We start from the raw sequence: 19,677 nt of genomic DNA, 5'->3' as shown, positions 1-19,677 counted from the left end.
CACAGGACAGAGCAGAGTTTAGGGCTGTTGTACATAGGGTCGCTATGAGTCGCAAGTGACTCGACGGCACATAACAACAACAACAACAATTCCTTGTAGAAAGTCATGATGCTCAGAAAGGCAGAGGGTTGGTGAAGGTGAGAAAGACCCTTAAACAGGTGGGTTGACAGAGAGACTGCCACAGTGGGCTCTGGTATGTCAGGTAGTGTGAGGATGGCACAAGGGGATAGGGTTCAGATCTTTTGTTCATAGTGTCGTTATTGGTTGTACGCAACTGGACAGCACCTATCAACAGCCACAACCTTGGATTCAGAACTGATTCATAGCTAGCTGACTCTCCAGTGGGTTTTCAGAGGCTGTAAATAACGTGGGAAAAGACTGTCAATTTTTCTCCCTTGGAGCAGTTGGTAGATTCAAACTGCCTGTCTTTAGGTTGACAGGGCAATCCCTTACCCACTATACCACCAGAACCCCCTATCAAGTATTATGCTGTTGTTAGGTGCCGCTGAGTTCAGTACAACTCATAGTGGCCCTGTGAACAACAGATGGGAACCCTGTCCTATCCTTTACCATCCTCACAATCTCTGACACCCTCAAGCCCACTGCTGCACTTACTGTCTGTGCCGGTCTGGTTGAAGGTCTTCCTCCCCTTTGTCATTCCTCCACCTTTATGAGAATGATGTCCCTCTCCAAGAAATAGCCCCTCCTAGCATCATGCCCAAAGCACGTGAGACAAAGCTTTATCTTCTTTGCCTCCAGGGAGCGCTCTGGCTGCGCTTTCTCCGAGGCATTGCCATCTGTTCTGCAGTTCATGGGATATTCAGCTCTCTTCTCCAACACCACAGTTCAAAGGCACCCTTTTTTTCCCTGTTATCTACTTCCTGCTAAATAAACCTGTCTTCCTAAATTCAAGGAGTAAATGCCTATAAAATGATTAAAAGGAATTAATCAAGCCTAAAATAAAATGTCTTTGTTTCAGGTCACTTTAAATACTGAGTTTTAATTCCCTTAATTGGCCCTTAAAAAAATTATTTTTTCTCTTCTTTATAGAAGATGATAGAATTGGTTCCTCCTTTTCTCTGATTTTGTCTTTGAACCTTTTATTATTATCTGGGGCACATTTCAGAGCAGTTGCTACATATTTTAATACTTTATCTTCAATCCCCTCAGTATTACGGCAATTTTTTCTTCCTTTTCCTTCGGGCTCATTGCTATTTACCCTTCTTCCCTCCCTCTTCTTGCCTTTTGTGTTTTGTTTTTGACAAATTCTGCCCCTTTGGCCTCTTCTGATTGATCTGAGTAGCACATTTCTCATGGCTGTTATTGTTGTTGTTAAGTGTCGTTGAGTTGACGATGCCTTATAACAACCCTATGAACAGCAGATCTGAACCTTTCCCTTTCCTGAGCCATCCTCATGACCTCTGATATACTTGACCCTGTTGTTACTTTCACTCTGTTGTTGTTGTGTGTGTCAAGCCAGAACCAACTCATAGCTGATGCTATGAAAACCAGTGGGTTTTCAGAGGCTGTTAATCAGACAGGAGATTGCCCACCTTTCTCTCACAGAGCAGCTGGTGGATTTGAGCTGCGGGCCTGTGGAATTGCATCACAGCTTCTTACCACTCAGCCACAGAGTGAATGCTGTGAGCTCTGATGGCCGAGTGGTAAGAAGCTCACTGCATTCACTCTGTGGCCAATTTGCCTGATAGGTGGTCTCATGGAATGCCTTTAGTTCCTTGTTGGAGGGATAATCTCTTAAGGGTTCCACCAGTCCCTCTGAGACCAATAACTGGCCTTTTTTAGAATTTAAAATGGTGTTCTCCCCTATGTATATTAACTTTGTAAGTAAACCAATATAAAATAAAAAAATTTATTTTAGGAAAAATGGTGTTCGGTGTTTTCTCTCAGCCTGTCCAGGACCTTCTCTTGTGAACTCTATCAGAGTGGCTGGCACTTGCTCTGCTTCTTCACTGAGACATCATACCACGTATCTGTAGCACGGCGCAGAGTTAGAGCTGTTGTTGTTGTTGTTATGTGCCATCAAGTCACTCGTGACTCACAGCCCTATGTACAGCAGCTCTGAAGCCTGCCCTATCTTGGCCAGTCTCACTGACTCCAACACACCTAATCCCACTGCCCCAGTTTATTGTGTCAGCCCATCTCATCCTGGGTCTTCATCTCCTGCGCTGTCCCTCCACCCTTCCAAGCATGATGTCCTTTTCCAAGGACTGGTCCCTCTTTGCCATGTGACCAAATTATGTGAAATGGAGCTTCAAAATCCTTGTCTCCATGTAGGAACTTGGTTTCATCCTCTCCAGGCCAGACCTATTTGTTCTCTTGGTAGTCCATAGTATGTTCAATCCTCTTTTCCAGCACCACAACTCAAAGGCATCAATTCTTCTTCTGTCATCCTTAGTTATAGGCCAGCTTTCTGATGTAGAACAAGTAATTGTGAAGACCATAGTTTGGATCAGGTGAACCTTAGTCTGTAGACTGACATCGTTGTTCTTTAGCACTTTGGAGAGGTCCCTGACAGTAGACTTCCCCAGTGCAGTTCATCTTTTGATTTCCTGACTGCTGATTCCAGGAGTGTTGATTGTGGAGCCAAGCAAGCTGCAATTGTTAACAGCTTCAGTCTTTTCTCCATCTACCATGGTGCTGCCAGTTGGCCCAGTGGTGAGAATCTTTGTCTTCTTGATGTTGAACTTCAATCTATACTGAAGACTGTAGTCCTTGACCTTCTGCAGCAAACCCTTCAAGTCCTCCTCAGTTTCAGCAAGCAAGGTCGTATTATCTTCATAACACAGGTTGTTGATGAGTCTTCCTCCAATCCTGATGCCACATTCCTCCTCATAAAGTCCAGCAATCTGGATGATCTGTTCTGCCTATGGATTGAAAAGGTATGGAGACTGATGCATCCCTGATGCACTCCTTTCCTGTCTTGAACCATGCAGTGTTTAGAACTAGATGAAAGAAAAGAGTATTTAAAGGTCCAGACTTACAGTAGAAGTTGAACAGGAGTTTATTTACTTCTCTTGCAAGGGTCCATCTCTTTCTCTCTCTGTTTCCTCTCCCCTTCTCTTTGTGTGATACGTTTGCCAGTGTGGCTTCTGGGTCGCTTGCTTTCCCGGTGAGCACGATTTGGATGGTGCTGTGAGGCTTGTTTGCTGGGCGGGCCGGCTTGGCACTCCCAGCGTGCTTTGCAGCAGTGACTCAGTGCTGGATCTCTGACTCATCCTCGATGGGTCCGGGCAACAAAAAGCCACAGTAAACATCAAAGTGCAGCAGCTGTTAAGCCCCCTAATACACTTACTCATAATTTATTTTCCTTCTGAGCTAAATATTGTTTTTTAGGAGCAGAGAAGGTGGGGGCGAGGAGAGCTTGTAATGATTAATTATCCATCTCTTTATTTTCACACAGAAAACTTCTCCTGTGAAGATCTGTAGGTAAGTATTTTTTTTTTAAAAAAATCAATCCCTAAAAGAAAATATTTAAGTTGATTTTTAGCTCTGATAACAAATTGTTTCTTCTCTGGGAGTGCACAGAGGAATTTATTATAAACACTCAAATGTATCCCTATTTTATGTCTTCTGCAGAAATGTATTTTCATTTTCTCTTTTTCTTTCTTCTTTTCTTCTGAGATATCTTTTTCCTAAGGGGGAAACTAAACAACCCTGAATCCCACTACTGATTTCCTGAGGCTTCAGCAGCAAATGGTTTTGCCACACTGTTGGAGAATGAAAACAGAAAAAACAGGGAAATTACTTAAAATTTGAAAAATCATTTTTCAAGTTTATGGAGTTTTGATCTTTTCTATAGTGGAACAATCCTTGGCCTGTGATTTGAGGCCTCTGAGTTAGCTGTGGTGTGGGCCACCACAACAAATTCTGGAGAGGGTTCATAACACCCCAGGCCTCAGTTTCCCCAGCTGAAATATCAACCTGCTGGATTCACTGAGAGATTTCCCAGGTTCTTGTGCTCCCCCGGCTGCCTGCTCTTTCTGCACAGAGCAGTGAAGAAGCTCAGTCCTTTAGACAGAAGACCCAAGGCTCCGATATAAGGACTTAGGGCTTTTTATGTCAAATATGCTGTTATTTCATCCAATCTTTGTATTTTGTCCCTTTATTATATAGACTGATACTTGTGGGTGGGGTAAAGTGGGAAAGCCCTTTTGGATTCATTTTATCTTTTTAAAGCAGACACACACACACACACACACACACACACACACCCCACCCCCGTCATAACCGGATGTGTGACTGCAGCAGTGGGCTTGAAGAAGGCAGAGATCCCGAGGATGGCTCAAGACAGGGAGGGCAAGGCTCCAGCTGGTTGTTCACAGGGTCACTGTGAGTTGTTAACTCCATGGTACCCAAGAACAACACAACACCTGATAGGCTGAGACAATCAAACTTGTCCAGGGTACAAGTTTGATAGGATATGATGAAGCTGTCCATGTCCTGGTATCTTCCTGCCCTGCCCAGATAACAGGATTTGTCTGCTGAGAGAGCTCTCACATACCTTGCCAATGTATGTGATCCCCTCCTACCTGAAGCCTGCCTTTTCCTGTTCAGTCCAGGAAACACTTACCTTACCTCCTAGGGCCTTTTACTCTTCTCTAGGCCAAGTGTGTTTAGGTGCCTAGTGTGTTGGCAAACCTAGAGGAGCAGAATGGGTTGCAACGAGAAGCATCCGAGGTCTCAAGATGTCCTGGCTTCACAAGGCTGAGCATCTCAGCACCAGAGCTTCTTCTGTGCCAGTCACAGGAAGGCCTGTAGCTGTGTGACTGCAGATCACCATATCAGTGCTGCAAGAATGGAGAAGTAGTAGTCTAAAGATGACAGAAGAAGAGTTGATGCATTTGAGTTGTGGTGCTGGTGAAGAGTATTGAACCGAACCAAGGACTGCCAGGAGGACAGACAGGTCTGTCATGGAGAGGGGGAAACCAGGTTGCAAGGATTTTGAAGCTCTGTTTCAGATACTGTGGGCATGTTACCAGGAGGGACCAGTCCTTGGGTAAGGACTGCTTGCAAGAGTAGATAAAAGGCCCGTGCAGGAGAAAAAAAAATCCCTGGATGAGATGTACTGACACCGTGACTGTGGGAATAGGGGCAGGTGTCTCAGAGATGGTGAAATTGATTCAGGATAGACCAAGTTTTAGAGCTGTTATTTATGGCATCACTATGAATTGTAGTCAGCTTGAGAGCACGTAGCAACAATAACATGTCTCTTTCATCACCTTTAATGTAGAATTGAAGGCTTGCATTGCATTAAGCATTTTTTTAGGACTATGGGCTTGATGTGTTGTGGATTATCTCTTTTAAAAAAATTAGGTCTTTTTTCAAAAATAAATTTTTATTTTATACTGCTTTGCTTACAGAGTTCGTAAACATTGTTTTTCACACAGTCTTCATTAGCTAGACTGTCTCTTATATTTGTGTTTGTCTCAGTGTTTTCTTTCTGGAACAGGCACAACTGTGGCCTTGTTTGTTCATTTTTTTTTTCAATATACTGTCCGGGGTCTGTAGTTAAGGAAAACCCATCTCTTTATTTGTGTTTCACCTGTACATGTATATCAGCAAAGCAGTTTGGATTTTGTAGGTGTTCTGCAATGCCTCTCTGGGAGAGCTGTTTTCAGCGGCACACAAGACTGAAAGGTGCACATGTGTCTGGCTCTTCTCAGAGGACGCAAGGTCACCTGGGCCTGGGCTCACAGGTCTTTGCCTCATCCAGACTCCACTCACTGTGTCTCAGCCTGTACTTCCTCTCTGTGTCCCTTGATATTGAAAGGTAATACTCAGTCACTCATCTCTCCCCACAGTGCCCTCTTTCTCCTGGCTGCAGCAGGTTGTCTTCCCTTCAATGACTCCCAGGTAGGTTCAGATAACATCATCTTGCCTCCAGAATGTCTTTTACTCTCAAAGCTTGTGTGTAGGAGTGGACTTGTAAGCCTTCTGTTTAGGCTCAGGATAAGCCTGTCTTTTTCAGGCTCACCTTTCCCCAGCTTTGGCCTTCTCCCCAAGGTGCTGGTGTGGCTGCGAGCTCTTGCCTCTGTGGGTGCTGCTGCGTGCCATCTGCCCTCTGTATCTGTTTGGTGAACCTGCAGGCTGGTCCCTGAGCTCCCCAGGCCACAGGCACAAAGGCAGCATTGCTTTTCCTTCGCCTCTGAGGGACTCATATCTAGGGTGATTTTAATTTTGTTTATTTTCCTGACCTGAGTTTGAATTTTTCTCTGTTAGCACCGAGATCCATCTTCTATTCCAAGAGATCCCCTCACTGATGGGTTACTTTTCTTCCTTCTACTTCCCCATCTCCTTCCCTCACCCCCATGGCAGTGTTTCTTTAGTCCTCACCAAGTCCCAGCACTGGTGGGTGACACAAGAATAAGATGAGACCTTGTCCAGGTAGAATAGAAATGGGAACCTAGTTAGAGTCAAGAAGAGGGGGAACAGATAAATAAAAAAAGTTATCACCTTGTGGGTCCAGAGCTGTTCTCCAAGGAGGGGTGAGGTGCTAGAGGGCTGCATGGGGGTGGGAAAGTCTGACTTCTGTTTGTTATGTGCTGGCAGGTCGCCTCTGACTTATAACAACCCTATATACAACAGCTCTGAATTCTACTCTTTCCTGAGCCCTTTTCTGACACACCTACCCCAATTACCCCTTCTGTCCTCTTCAAAAAGAGAAACGTTCCCCATCAGTATCTTCCATACAGATAGCTACCAGGTCAGACATTCTACCCCCACAAGCTCCTGCACCTGTGTCTGTCAATCATTTGGTCCGATGTTTGTTACAAATTGACTCACAGACTTCACTTGCAGTTGTGGGGTTAGTTAGAAAATAGATTGAGGAGTGGGAGAAGCAAAGGATACCACACAATGCAAGTCTGGATTTAGTCTGGCAGCTCCAGTTAGTGAAAGTCTAGGTACAGTTCAGCAGCAGCACAAGTAAATCTCTGGTCTCCTCAGTCATCCAGCAAGCTTTGTCTCAAAACAGTCACAAGTCAGTTTTTCCTTCAATCCTCCAGCAATCAAAACCTTTAACTATAGCTCCATCTCCTGGGTTCCTCAGGCTACACCATACCACAGTGTCTTCTTGCTCAGTCTCTTCATACCCTCTTCACAGCCTCTCCACAATCTCACCACAGTATAGAAAGCATTCTTTCTCTTATACTGATCCCACAACTGTTGATTTGCAAGACCATATATCCACAGTCAAGGTAGCTGGAGACCATTCCCTGAGCAGGTATAATGCAATGGGTGGAAAAACCAACTTTTAAAATTCTAACACAACTGAGGCACTTCTAGAGATTTGAGAGTAGAAAGTGCCCACAATTACAACAGCCAACAGAGTGCCAGGCACTGTGCCTGTGCTTATTGCATTATCTTAGTTCTATCTCACAGTAGTTTCAGAAAGATAGGGCCCACTATTGCCTCCATTTCACAGCTAAAGAATACTGAGGTCCAAAAGAATCATCAGCTCATAAATAACTTTTAACTCAGATCTTTCAGATTTAGTCTTTGAGTAGTACAGACAATTAGCATGCATGTTTGCTACCTGAAAGGTTGATGGTTTGACTCTATCCAGAGGTGCTTCACAAGAAAGGCCTGGCAATCAATCTACTTGAGGAGAAAAATTAGCTCTTTGGAAACTCACTGGATCATACGTTTCTACCCTTAGCTCTGGTGGTCACCATGAGTTGAACTGATTTCATGACAGTTAATTTTTTTTTCTTTCTTACTGTAGAGCTCAACTGCTTCTGGTTGTTTGTTGGGTATCATGGAGTCTGACTCACAGAAAGCCCCGGTGACTGAGAGGACCTGCCCCGTAAGGGTTTCTAGGCTGTAGTCCACAGGTTTCCAGGACTTTTCTCCCAGTCAGTTGCTGGGTGGATTTGAAACACCAGTCTTTCAATGAGTAGCTGAGTAATTAACCCCTGTGCCTTAAGTCAGGCTGTACTGACGAGACTTGGGCTCTGAAGAACGAGGAGGTGTTAGCTAGGAGAAAGCAGGTGTAGATATAATCCTGGAGGTATCATGAGTATTCATGATTCAGCTTTCTGGAGCACCTATTGTGTGTGTCTGTCCTCCTAGAACTTGTATCCTGTGTGTATGTGACAGGCGCAGTGTTGCAGATGGGACAGAGATAGCTGAAAAATTAGAAGTAAAATCTAGAGTGCATGAGAAGATGCCTTTCCTTCAGGGAAAAAGAAGGAAAGGCTAAATGGGGGCACATGCCCCTCTGTGAGTTTGTGGGGATGTATTCACATGTGAGGGGGTGCAAACTGTGTGTGTGTGTGTGTGTGTGTGTGTGTGTGTGTGTGTGTGTTGAGGGGGGCACAAAGGTGACCAGAGGAGGCGACAGGCCTTCTTGTTGGAATTTATCCTAAAGTCACTGAGAACATTTGAATGCATTTAAGCAACAGATTTTCCCTTTGGAAACATAGTCTGGTGACATGGAGGGATGCGGTGGCAGAGTTCCGTTAGAAAGATGCCCTGGTCATCTGGTCAAGAGAGGAGGCACTGGCCGAGGCCCCAGGCACTCTGCCTGGCCCGTTGCTTAGCACATTGACTGTGTTCCTCATTGTCGCACTTGCTCCTGGCCTGTCTGTACTTACTGCCCTTTTTTTCTTTTCTTCACATTCTGTTACAGTTTGATCCAGATGGATATTTTTGGGCTATAATTCATGTATTCTGTGTAGGTAAGTTTTGAAAGAATCTCTAATTTTGTATCTGAGGCTGATTCATCAAGTGTATCCATTTTTCAGTGGCCCTGGAGAATGAACACCAAGATATCAGGGTTATAATTATGATATTTTTACACAAATAGACACTTATATTCTATGGTGAGTTGTGTTTTTTCCTGCTTTTGTTCTGCCCTCAGATATTAACTACTGTGCTAATTTTTTAAACAAGTTGCTGCTTAAAAATGATGCATTATATAGGGAGCTCTGGTAGCCTGGTGGCAAGAAGTTGTGCTGCAATCTGAAGGCGCATAGTTCGAATCCACCAGCTGCTCTCCAGGAGAAAAATGTTCAGTCTCCTCCCTTGCTATTAACTGTCTTTGAAAATCCACTGGAGGTTCAGCTAAGGGTAGTTTCCATATTGATGGTACACAACAACAGCAACAACAATGGCATTATTTATATGAAAAAGTAAACTAGAGGTTTTTTACTTGGTGTTTCTACTTTGGAGTTTGCCTTGAAATGTTTTCATTTCCGATATAGTCTCTCCTTTTTCCTGAAAAACTGATTCACGCTGCGTGGCTTGAGATTTGCTTTATCAGCTGAATGTGTCAATGCTGATTGGCTTTTGTGACAACTGTGGGAAAATATCCTTAAGTTTGTGTCGAAAACATTTTCTCTGAGCAGTATGTGCTGCTAGAGTTGAAGTGAGTTAAATGAGAGTTAAATCTGTCTTTATGTCAAGTCACATACACCCAGAGTACTCCTTAGTAGTGAGCATTCTAGAAGTGAGGATTCTGAAACTTATGCTCACATGCTTTGGGTTTGTTACCAGGAGGGGCTAGTCCCTGGAGAAGGACATTCTCTTAGCAATGTAGTCTCACTCTGTTTGCTGTCGGGTCCCTCCAGCGGGCTTCCAGAAGCTATAAATCATATAGGAGGAGATTTTCCACTTTCTCCCACCGAGTAGCAAGTCAATTCACTGCCCTTGACTTGGAAGTGCAGCCCCTTAGCCACTAGACTTAGGCACTGGAACTCAGATAAAATAGGCAAACCCTGGACCAGATGGGTCAACACAGTGAATCCAGAGCAGGGAGTGTGAGGATGGCCCAGGGCAGCGCAGTGCTTCATTCTCTTGTGCACGTGGTTGCTGGGAGTCACAGCTCACTCAACAGCCCTTCACAGCAACATTTATAGTCTTGGGGGCAATAGAGTGCCCTGGCTTTGTTACATGCAGCTCAGATGTACGCAGCAAGGATACTTCTCTTTCTCACTTGCACCTTTTAAAGGAAACAAGATGGATTGACACAGTGACTGCAGCCTTGGGCTCAAAGGTATCAGGATCTTGAGGACGACACAGGACAGGACAGGGTTCAGACCTGCTGTTCATAGAGTTGCTGTTAGTCATGCTTGACTTGACAGCACCAAATACCAATCGTTAAACTCCTCTTGCCCAGCTCTTTCTATGGGCCTCGCAGTAGTGTGATAGGTGATATTGGAGGAGTACGTATGTTAATTACTGAAAACCTAACAGGGGACAAGTGTGACCCTAGAGGGGAGGGGCCGGAAGTGGCCCCTGCTGGCTATCCCCCACCCGCGGCATGCAGACTTCATATCTGCCGTGGAGATGCGGGAAGCTCCTTAGGAAGAATACTGCTTGATGGTGACAACTGCCACTTTATTTTCAGGATTTTATAAGATTTTGCAGAAGTCCCAGAAGCCCAACCTGCTAAGGTAACCGATTTTATTTTTTTTTCTTATCTTTTTATACTTTGCATTCATTTACATTGTGTTCCATGCATTTGCATTGTGTTTTATACAATCTTATTTATATTGTTTCATTCACTTACACTGTGCTTTGTTTATGTACACTGTGTTTTACACTATCATTCATATACATTGTGTTTTATATAATTAATGACTATTGATCTATGCCTATTATTACCCTGTCTTTTCAAGTCCCCATTGAATCTTTCATATTCCTTCACCTCCCTCATCCACCCATTAATCTCTGCTAGTCTAGTAATTTGCCTCCTTCCCCATTTTCCATCTTTTCTCTTTCCCCTTCCCCTTTTGAACATTTATATACATCTTGCTTTATTATCCTTCTATTTTTGCAGTAATGTTCTCATATAGTATTTGTCCTTATGAGACTGAGTTCGTTCACTGGGCATAGTCTCTCCCATGTTATACAATATTTTATGAAATCATCATTCCTTAGTGCTGCATAGTATTCCATTGTGTGAATGTACCACAGTTTCTCAATCCATTTGTTTGCTGATAGGCATTTGGGCTATTTCCATTTTCTTGCCATTAGGAATAATGCTGCTGTGGACACAGGTGTAAGTCGGGTGAGTTGTCAGGTTAGAAAGGAGCAGAATCCCTCCTGGTATGAGACAGTGAGGGCAGCTGACCCAAGTCCCAAAGCTGTCTTTTTCTGTGCATTCAGAGCTTCTCCAGGTGAACTCCAGCCCTAAAATGTGTCTACTTTCCCTGATTGGTGAAAAGACATGGGGGCCTGAGTCCCTTCAAGGTCAGCAGTTAGATGTCTTTAGCTTGAAGTTCATGTGACCAGCTGTGTTGCAGACAGCATACTTTACTGCTAATAAGAGTTTGGAGATTCAGGTCCACCCAGAAATGTCTCAGAAGAAAGTCCTGTGTCTGAAAATCCAGCAATTGACAATCCTGTGGTGCACAGTTCTAGTCTATGCACGTGGGTCACCATGAGCTGGAAACTGACGTGATGGCAACTGGTCCTGGTTTGTCCTATCCAGTTTTGGAATGTACTTAAACCTTCTTTTTCACATAAAAGCTGCATTTAAGTGCTCTGTATTTTTGTTAAAAATGGCAGTCCTAAATGGCATTGACTTTTTTTTTTTTTACTTTTTTGGTTATTTTTTGTGTATGTACTGTCAAATCACATCTGACTGGTACGGGAGAAGATTGTCCCTTCTTTTCCAGCACAGTATCTGGTGGATTTGAACCGTGCACCTTTGGGATGGTCCATTGACTTTACATTGGAGCTGTGTGGTGTTAGCTTAAAAGTTGGCTTTTCTAGCCAATATATTAGTCCCCTCTGGTCTGTAGGTACCCTAACTGCAGACACATGGTCCTGTAAGTCATCAACAGCTGTGCAACTAGGATAAGAAAGAGAGTGCTTCTGCACTGAGCAGCAAGTTTTGAGGGAAAGTGGAGCAGGGCTCAGGTGAGACTGAGATCAGAGCAAGACCCTAGTGAGAGTGAGACCCTGATGGCAAGACTGTGGTGATGGTGGTGGAGTGACTGTGGCATTGCTGTGGAGAAACTGCAGCAAGGTGTAACCAGAGGAGCCCTGGGAGAAAGGCTACAGTTAAAAGTTTTGCTGTTCTTGTCAGATGATGGAAGGAAAAGCTGACTGCTGAACTGAAACCAGGACTTTTACTAATTAAGGAGTTGTGTTTTGCTGTTAATGTGGTTTAGGACTGCTGGACTAGCTTTGTGAGATATTCTTTGCTTCTCCCACTCCCCAACCTATTTCCCTAATCAGCTCCACTCTTGTACCACAACTGTGAGTAAAATCTGTGAGTCAACCATGAATATTGAACCCAGTGATCAAATGGAAATAAGTGCAAGAGTGTGGAGGGTGAAGTGTCTGACCTGGAAGCTGTTTGCTGCTGTGGATGTTATTGATGGGGAAGTTCCCCTTTAAGAATTGGAAAGAAGTCAAACTTGGCCACCGCCATGGCGCCTTTTAGAAGTTGGCATTCCTTTTTTTTTTTTTTTTTTTGCATTCTATTTAAAGTGGCAGATATGTACAGAAAAAGTCATTTGCCACAGGGGAAAATGTGTTTGATTATGGTAAACTAGGAAATATTTTTAAAAAGTGATTCTGGAACTGATTTTGAATATGAAATATTGTTTGTACTCTTTATTGATAACTTATAAATGTGTGTCATATATATGATTTCATTAGTTATTAAAAGATAATGACTACCTTTTGTATATAAAACATTTTTATTATTTCATATGTCTTATCTTTTGTTTTATTTTTCTTTTTTGTAATTTCTTAGTGACATTGACCAACAGTACTTGAACTACATATTCAGGTAAAGTATAATATACATTTTCAAAGAATAACTCATAGTGTTCTAGACTTTTATTTAATTCTAATATTTGAATTAGAGACTCTTGTGCCACTGTGGCTTTTGGGAAGTTCAGTAATTTGTGAGGTGACCAGAAGCTGAGGAGACCAAATATTCACCCTGGTGTTGGACCAGGCAAGCGAGATCTTGGTCTGGGACCTGAACCACTGAAGGCTATATGTAAGCTTCCCCATGTGATGTGGAGTCTGGAAGCCAAGGGAAAGTTTCCCCCTGCACTGCTCTAGAATATTCCCTGGAATTCCTACCTTGTGACCACGAGCTCAATGTCAGGCTTCCTTGGTTTAATCTCTATCATTCATCCCCAGACCCAGTGACTGTCCAGAAGGAGTTGTGGGAGGAAAGGGTCTACATGAAGTCCATGTCAATATGTAGGCTGCGATGTCCACATAGGGTAGCGCTTGGGTGAGTGGGAGCCAGGAGCAGGGGTGGACCTCCCATGGCTGCCAGGTTCTGCTTCAAGGACCCTGACGAGTCTCCATTCCCATTGGGCCTGCCAGGCTGTAATTGTTAAGGCTGGATGAAGATTTCATCTCGATTTATGACTGGTAAATATTTAAACCCATGGTACTCAGAGTTGGCCAGCTAAAGTGACTGTGCACACACGGACTTATTAGAAAAACAGAAGTCTGCTACTGGAAACTCAAGTTCACCAAATGTGGTGACATCAAGGTTTCTCCACTTGAAACGTTCAACTATAGCTGTTTTCTCATAACTAAAGTTCACAAATAGCATGTTGTTTATTAAAACATCTCTTTGAAAGCAGACATCCCCCCTCGTGGCAGTGAGCTGCTGTTACACTCAGCTAAAAATAGTAATTGGTTCCACTGTGCTCAGACCAGTCCAAGGCCTTTTCAGAATTTTTTAAGAACGCAAGCCTCTGTTGGTTTCCAACACATTTCCATGGCACTGGACTATTTTAAACAATGTTTTTCTTTACAGAACTTATCATTAATTCAAGCAGCAAAGGAATAAGGTATAAAGATATGGAAAAATCATCCTTCATGAGCCACAGATAACTTCCCTGTCCTCTCCTCCCTTCCTCTGACTCTTGGCTTCTGCTGTGAGGAAATTTATTGCCTGTGAGCCTGCTGCCACACTTCCCTCTCCAGCCAGGATTCTGGAGCCAAATCTTTGCTTTCGGCGCAGTGATGGAAATGTGTGAACCAAAGCGAGGGCCTCTCTTCGCCTCCCTCTGGCATCAGACACCGAAAGCCCAGCATCCAGGCATGTCCAGTCTGCTCAGATTTCTGACCGGCCGTGTGTCCTTCTGCCAACCCTGTGTACTGCCTGCCAGGGCACAGACTTGGTTTGATCTCTCAATTTTTGGAAGGAAAGAGTTGGATCACTGCCGACCTTTGGAACATATTCCTGTCTGGTGTGGCTGGGGATTGCCTATCTATGTAAACTCCATCTCACAAAGTTACAGTTTCCAAATTACTTCAGCCCAGGGCTGCTCTCAATTGTCCTTCTCCTCAGCCTCTTCTCATGACTGGTTCCATGATGTTGACACCCTGGAATCTATTAGGGAACTCGTGTGCTAGAGGTGGAGCGAAGGATGAGCCCAAGGGTAGTAACGCGTGCTACAGAAGATATGTAGCATATGAGCAAGAGTCAGTGATAGTAAAGGAGGTGGCCTAGTGACAAGAAGCTGAGCTTCAGTCCCAAAGGTGCTTGGTTCAAATCCACCAGCTGCTCTGTGGGAGAAGGATAGGCAGTCTCCTTTTGTGCAATTTGTGGCCTCTGAAAACCTACCAGAGGGTCAGCTATGGGTCAGTTCCATCTCAGTGGTACACAACAACAACAGGAGCATAAGTAGCATATGATCAAGAACCAATGGTAATAAAGGGGGAAGTTCAAGCTTCTCTGAAGGAATTGCAAAAAATAAGGCCCCAGGAATTGATGGAATACCAGTTGACATATTTCAGCAAACAGATGCGGCCTTTTATGTGCTCACCAGGTTGTGCCAAGCAATCTGGAGGACATCTACCTGGCCAACTGACTGGAAGAGACCCATATTTATTCCATTCCCAAAAAGGCCATCTAACAGTGTGGAAATTACCAAACAATATCACTAATATCATGTGCCAGCAAAATCTTGCTAAAGATTTTCCAAAACACTTAGAACAGTACACTGACAGAGAACTGCCGACAATACAAGCTGAGTATAGAAGAGGCTGTGGCACTAGGGACATCAGTGCCCATGTCAGATGGGTCTTGGCTGAAAGGCAAGTACAAGTGAGTGCAAGAAGGACATTTATTTGTGTTTTATGGAATAGGCAAAGGCATTTGACTGTGTGGATCACAAAGAAACTGTGGCTAACATGGACAAGAATAAGAATCCCAGTACCCTTGATTGTGATGTGAAACCTATCCCTACATCAGGAAAGTGTAGTCAGAACAGAGTAAGTGAATGCTGCATAGTTCAAAATCAGGAAAAGGAGTGCTTCAGGGATGTGTCCTTTCTCACATCTACATCTTTTTAGTCTATAGGCTGAACAGATAATTCAGGAAGCTAGACTTTATGAATAAGAATGTGGCATCTGAGTTGGAGGAAGACTCATCAACATCCTGCATTATGCAGATGATACAACTTTGCTTGCCAAAACTTGAAGAGTTTGCTGCAGAAGGTCAAGGAGTGGAGTCTTCAATATGGATTGCATCTCAGCATCAGGAAAACAAAGGTCCTCACCACTGGGCCAGTTGGCAGCGACATGATAGATAGAGAAGAGATTGAGATTGTTGACAGTTTCATCTTGCTTGGGTCCACAATCAACACTCTTGGCACTAGCAGTTAGGAAGTCAAAAGAAGAGTAGCTTTGGGAAAATCTGTTGTCAGGGACATCTCCAGAATGGTAAGGAGCAATAATGTCAGTCTAGAGACTCAGGCACACCTGATCCAAACCATGATATTCACAGTTACACTGTGCATCAGAGAGCTGGACAGTGACTAAAGATGACAAAGGAATTGATGCCTTCAAGTTGTGGTGCTGGAGAAAAGTGTAGAACATACCGTAAACTTCCAAGACAATAAGAAGGTCTGTCCTTGAGAGAGTGAAACCAGGTTGCTCCTTGGAGGCAAGAATTTTGAACTCCATCTCACATACTTTGGGCTGGTTGCCAGGAGTGTCCTTGGAGAAGGCTATCATGCTTAGAAGGGTGGATGGTTAGTGCAGCAGAGAAAGACTTTGGAGGAGATGGATTGATACAGTTGGGATAATAGGGATATGTGTGTTGGAGTCAGTGCGACTGGCTCAGGATAGGACAGGGTTCAGAGCTCTTGTGCATAGGGTTGATTTTACCACACATAACAACAATGGGATGGTCAACTATGTATCAGTTCTGACTTGATACTACATAACAAAACAACAACACAGGTAAGTAGCCCTAAGAGTGGACGAGGTTGACCAGTGCTGGCTTCCCCATGAGATGCTCTTCTTCCTCCACCCTGCCTATGATACTACCGACTAGAAGGTGATTTTTTGTGGTAACTCTCAGCTCTTGTTCACGTTAGAACCTCTGAGGGCCTTAGGAATGAACATAACTGACATCAGGACCATACACTCTGGATTCTGGGCAATTGTAACGGCAGCCACTACTGAGAACACAGAGTAGACAATCCAGAACTTTCAGGTACACACCTGAAAGAGTTAATTCTATCCCATTTTGTATATAAAGTATATTAAGTGTTAGGGCTGTTAACTGGAAGATCAGAAGTTCAAATACACTAACTGCTACGTGGAGAAAGATGAACAATCTCTTGTAAATATATTCAGTCTCGGAAACCTGAGGTGGGGGCCTCTCATGAACAGGAACAGACTCAAGGGCAGGGAGGTTGGAGTGTGGCGTTTTTGTTGTAAGTGGATCAGCTGTTTGGATGGAAGAAGAATTTCGATGGCAGAGAAGTTAGGGTAATTATGGAGGATGCAAAGGGTGCGTTATTTGGTACCCTGTGTTGAACCTAAGGCAGCAAGAAGACTCTGCGTGCCTGTTGCCGATGGGAGAGGCTTCCAGAAGCTTTCAAGAAGATGGATATGCCCAGTGCAAATGTGACCAATGTCAGATGGATATTCTTATTTTCTTTTTCATCACTTTATTCCTTTGCCATCACTGGAAACCAGTCCACTGTGAAACAGATGCGGGGGAGGGGGTGGATCATTCTGTAGCTTTCTCAGGAATTTAATGTCTTCTATGTGCTTAATTTTGTGGCAAAATATATTTAGCTCACCCTCATCAGTGAGGTTTTGGATTCTAACAAATCTACATTTTGCTTTGCTTAGCTTATAAATACTCTTTGTGAATTAGGTGACTTGAATGATCATAATGATGTGATGATCAACTAGGCCAAGAGAAAGGATCTGCAGAGTGAGACATGGGACCCTCAATTTCTCACAAGGGTGGAGTTGATTCTCTCGCCAAAACAGGCATTTTATGTGATCCTTGCCCTTTTGTTGAGAAATTGGAGTCAAGTTCAATGGCATAATTAATCCAGTGTAAATAATTTGCTTTCAGATGAATGCAGCTTCTGTTCCCGTCAGTGTGTAGTATGCACATCCAGTACACATCCATCCTTGGAGTTTTGGGAGTCACAACAGTGTTGAACTGGTTTCACTGGAGCATTCGCACTAAGAAAGAGCCCCTCTCCCAGACCAGCCCGTGGGAAGCCTGTAGGTCCAGGTGGTCTGATCCACAGCTGACCCCAGCGGTGGTGGAGCACTGGGCAGTTTCTTTGTGTGAGAGATTGCTAGAAGTCATGGCCAGGGGCTAACTAAAGCTTGATGACAGATTATCATTCTTTATATCAGACATTTTTATGTGCTTTCCCAGGCCCAGAACATTACCTATCAAATTATCTTCAACAACACATAAAACCTAAACCAATGTTACTTAGAGTGTTTACAGTGACATTCAGAGCTCCGGGAGCCTGATGCTCAGAGATGTGCTCTGGGAGGGAGCCTGTGATGCCACCTTCTCTGCTAGGCATGTGTGTTGCAAAACAGACACTGCACTCATATGCCATTTTTCAGTTTTTCTAAATTATTTTATAATGGTTTGCATACAAAGTTTGTATACATTATTTATCATACTGTCATTCACGTTGTGTTTCATACAGTCATTCCCATTCATTATGTTTTATATAATTAGTCATCATTGAACTATACCTACCTTTTTTTTTAAGTGCTAAAAGACTCTTGGCAACCAAAAATCTCCTATTGGTTCTCAAAAACAGGTACACATAGGTCTTTCAAAAAGGAAAGTAGCATAATGTGAACTTTGTAAAACTGAGGCGTCCTTGTATTTCTAAGTGGGGAAGGAGGCATTCATGGAGGATTTCCAGCGCTCGGGAAGCCCTCCTGACCGCTTTGCTTGTGTTTTGTAGTGTGGTGCTGCTCAGCTGTGCATCTCATCCCACAGGTAAGCTCCACTTCAGTGTGATTGTGTTTGATTTTCCTCACCCAGTCAACCAGAAAGAGAGCTCTGGTGGGCTAGTGGCAAGAAGCCGCGCTGCAATCCCGAAGGCACATGGTTCAGATCTACCAGCTGCTTCACGGGGGAAGGATGGACAACTTTCTCTCGTGCGATTAACTGCCTCTGAAAATTTACTGGAGGGTCAGCTCTGGGTTGGTTCTGACTCGATGGTACACAACAACAACAAGTCAACCAGAAAAAAACAACAACAAAACCCTGTAGTAATTTTTTAATAAAGATGACAGAGTAATACTTTTGGAGTGTGATGTATCGTAAGTGTAACTGAAAACTCAATGAGGAGAGACTCCTGGTGGTGTAGTCTGTAAGAAGTTGCACTGCCACCAAGGGCCTTTGAGGTGGCACCTCTCCAGTGACTCAAACTCACCAGCTGCTCTGAGGGAGAAAGATGGACAGCCTCCTCTAATGCAGTTTACAACCTCTGAAAACCTGCTGGAGGACCAACTTTGAGTCTGTTCTGATTCAACAGCAGTGTGCTTGAGCTTGAGTAATTAATTGTACTTACAACTGTTCTTAATAAACCTGTGAGGTTGCCCATGACTTTATTCTTATCCCCGCTTAAATATTATTTTCTTTGTTTTCAGCAAGTACTGTCTCAGTTGTATGGACAGGTGTCTGGTGGTGTGGCTTGTAGGGAGTGTGCCACTGACCCTAAAGTCACCCCTTCATGGAGGTTCACTCAGCAACTCTGAGGGAGACAGGGCTGTCCCCTGTGCATATACAGCGTGAAAACCACTCGAGGGTCAGTGCCCAGTCTGTTCTGACTTCTCAGCAACGAGAAGAGACGGGGTAAACTAGTGTTCACTTGGCCGACCTTTGAAATAGTTCCTTCAGGCAGTCATTGCATTATTGCATCGATCCTAAAGAATTTGGTGAAAAGTTCAGTATCACCTATTTCTCACTGATATAATTTTACTACTTTTAAATGTGTTTTACTGTCTGGTTTTTCTTCTTGTTGTTATTATGTGCTATCAAGTCGTCTGGGACTCATAGTGACCAAGTACTCTGAGTAAAGAAGTACATTTTTTAAATGTGTGGACAGTCTTCTATAATGATTTATAGTCTCAGAAAACCTACTGGAAGAGCAGTTATGAGTGAGTTCCACTTTCATTCCCCCTTACCCCCCCCCTCTCTCTCTCACACACACACACACACACACACTTATTATCTCTCTGCTCATTCTCTCTCTCTGAGTCTATAGTTACTCTATAGTTGCTTTTTTAGATATTTTGTTCCATTGTATTTTTCCCCCCTTTAACGTTGAAGTAAAAGATAAATCCGTACCCACATGTGATATGGCTGAAACATATGCTTTATTAGTGAGTGCTCCTTGTGGTGCATGGAGTGAGGTCGAAACAGCATCACCTCAG

General features: G+C 43.6%; 1 protein-coding gene across 1 annotated transcript in view; it reads left to right on the top strand.

Moving 5' to 3' along the window:
- Window positions 1-19,677, top strand: part of TMEM241 (transmembrane protein 241) — a 226,505-nt gene that overhangs the window by 128,604 nt on the left and 78,224 nt on the right. Inside the window, exons 6-11 of the mRNA XM_006903055.1 lie at window positions 3,422-3,447; window positions 5,823-5,874; window positions 8,651-8,699; window positions 10,370-10,415; window positions 12,731-12,766; window positions 18,201-18,235. Of these exons, the coding sequence (XP_006903117.1) occupies window positions 3,422-3,447; window positions 5,823-5,874; window positions 8,651-8,699; window positions 10,370-10,415; window positions 12,731-12,766; window positions 18,201-18,235 (244 nt within the window). The remainder of the gene's footprint in view (window positions 1-3,421; window positions 3,448-5,822; window positions 5,875-8,650; window positions 8,700-10,369; window positions 10,416-12,730; window positions 12,767-18,200; window positions 18,236-19,677) is intronic.

Source organism: Elephantulus edwardii, unplaced genomic scaffold (assembly GCF_000299155.1).
Source record: "Elephantulus edwardii isolate Elephantulus edwardi_28Jun2011 unplaced genomic scaffold, EleEdw1.0 scaffold00501, whole genome shotgun sequence".
In the NCBI taxonomy this organism is placed as follows: domain Eukaryota; kingdom Metazoa; phylum Chordata; class Mammalia; order Macroscelidea; family Macroscelididae; genus Elephantulus; species Elephantulus edwardii.
This window is presented reverse-complemented; position numbering and strand designations above follow the sequence as displayed.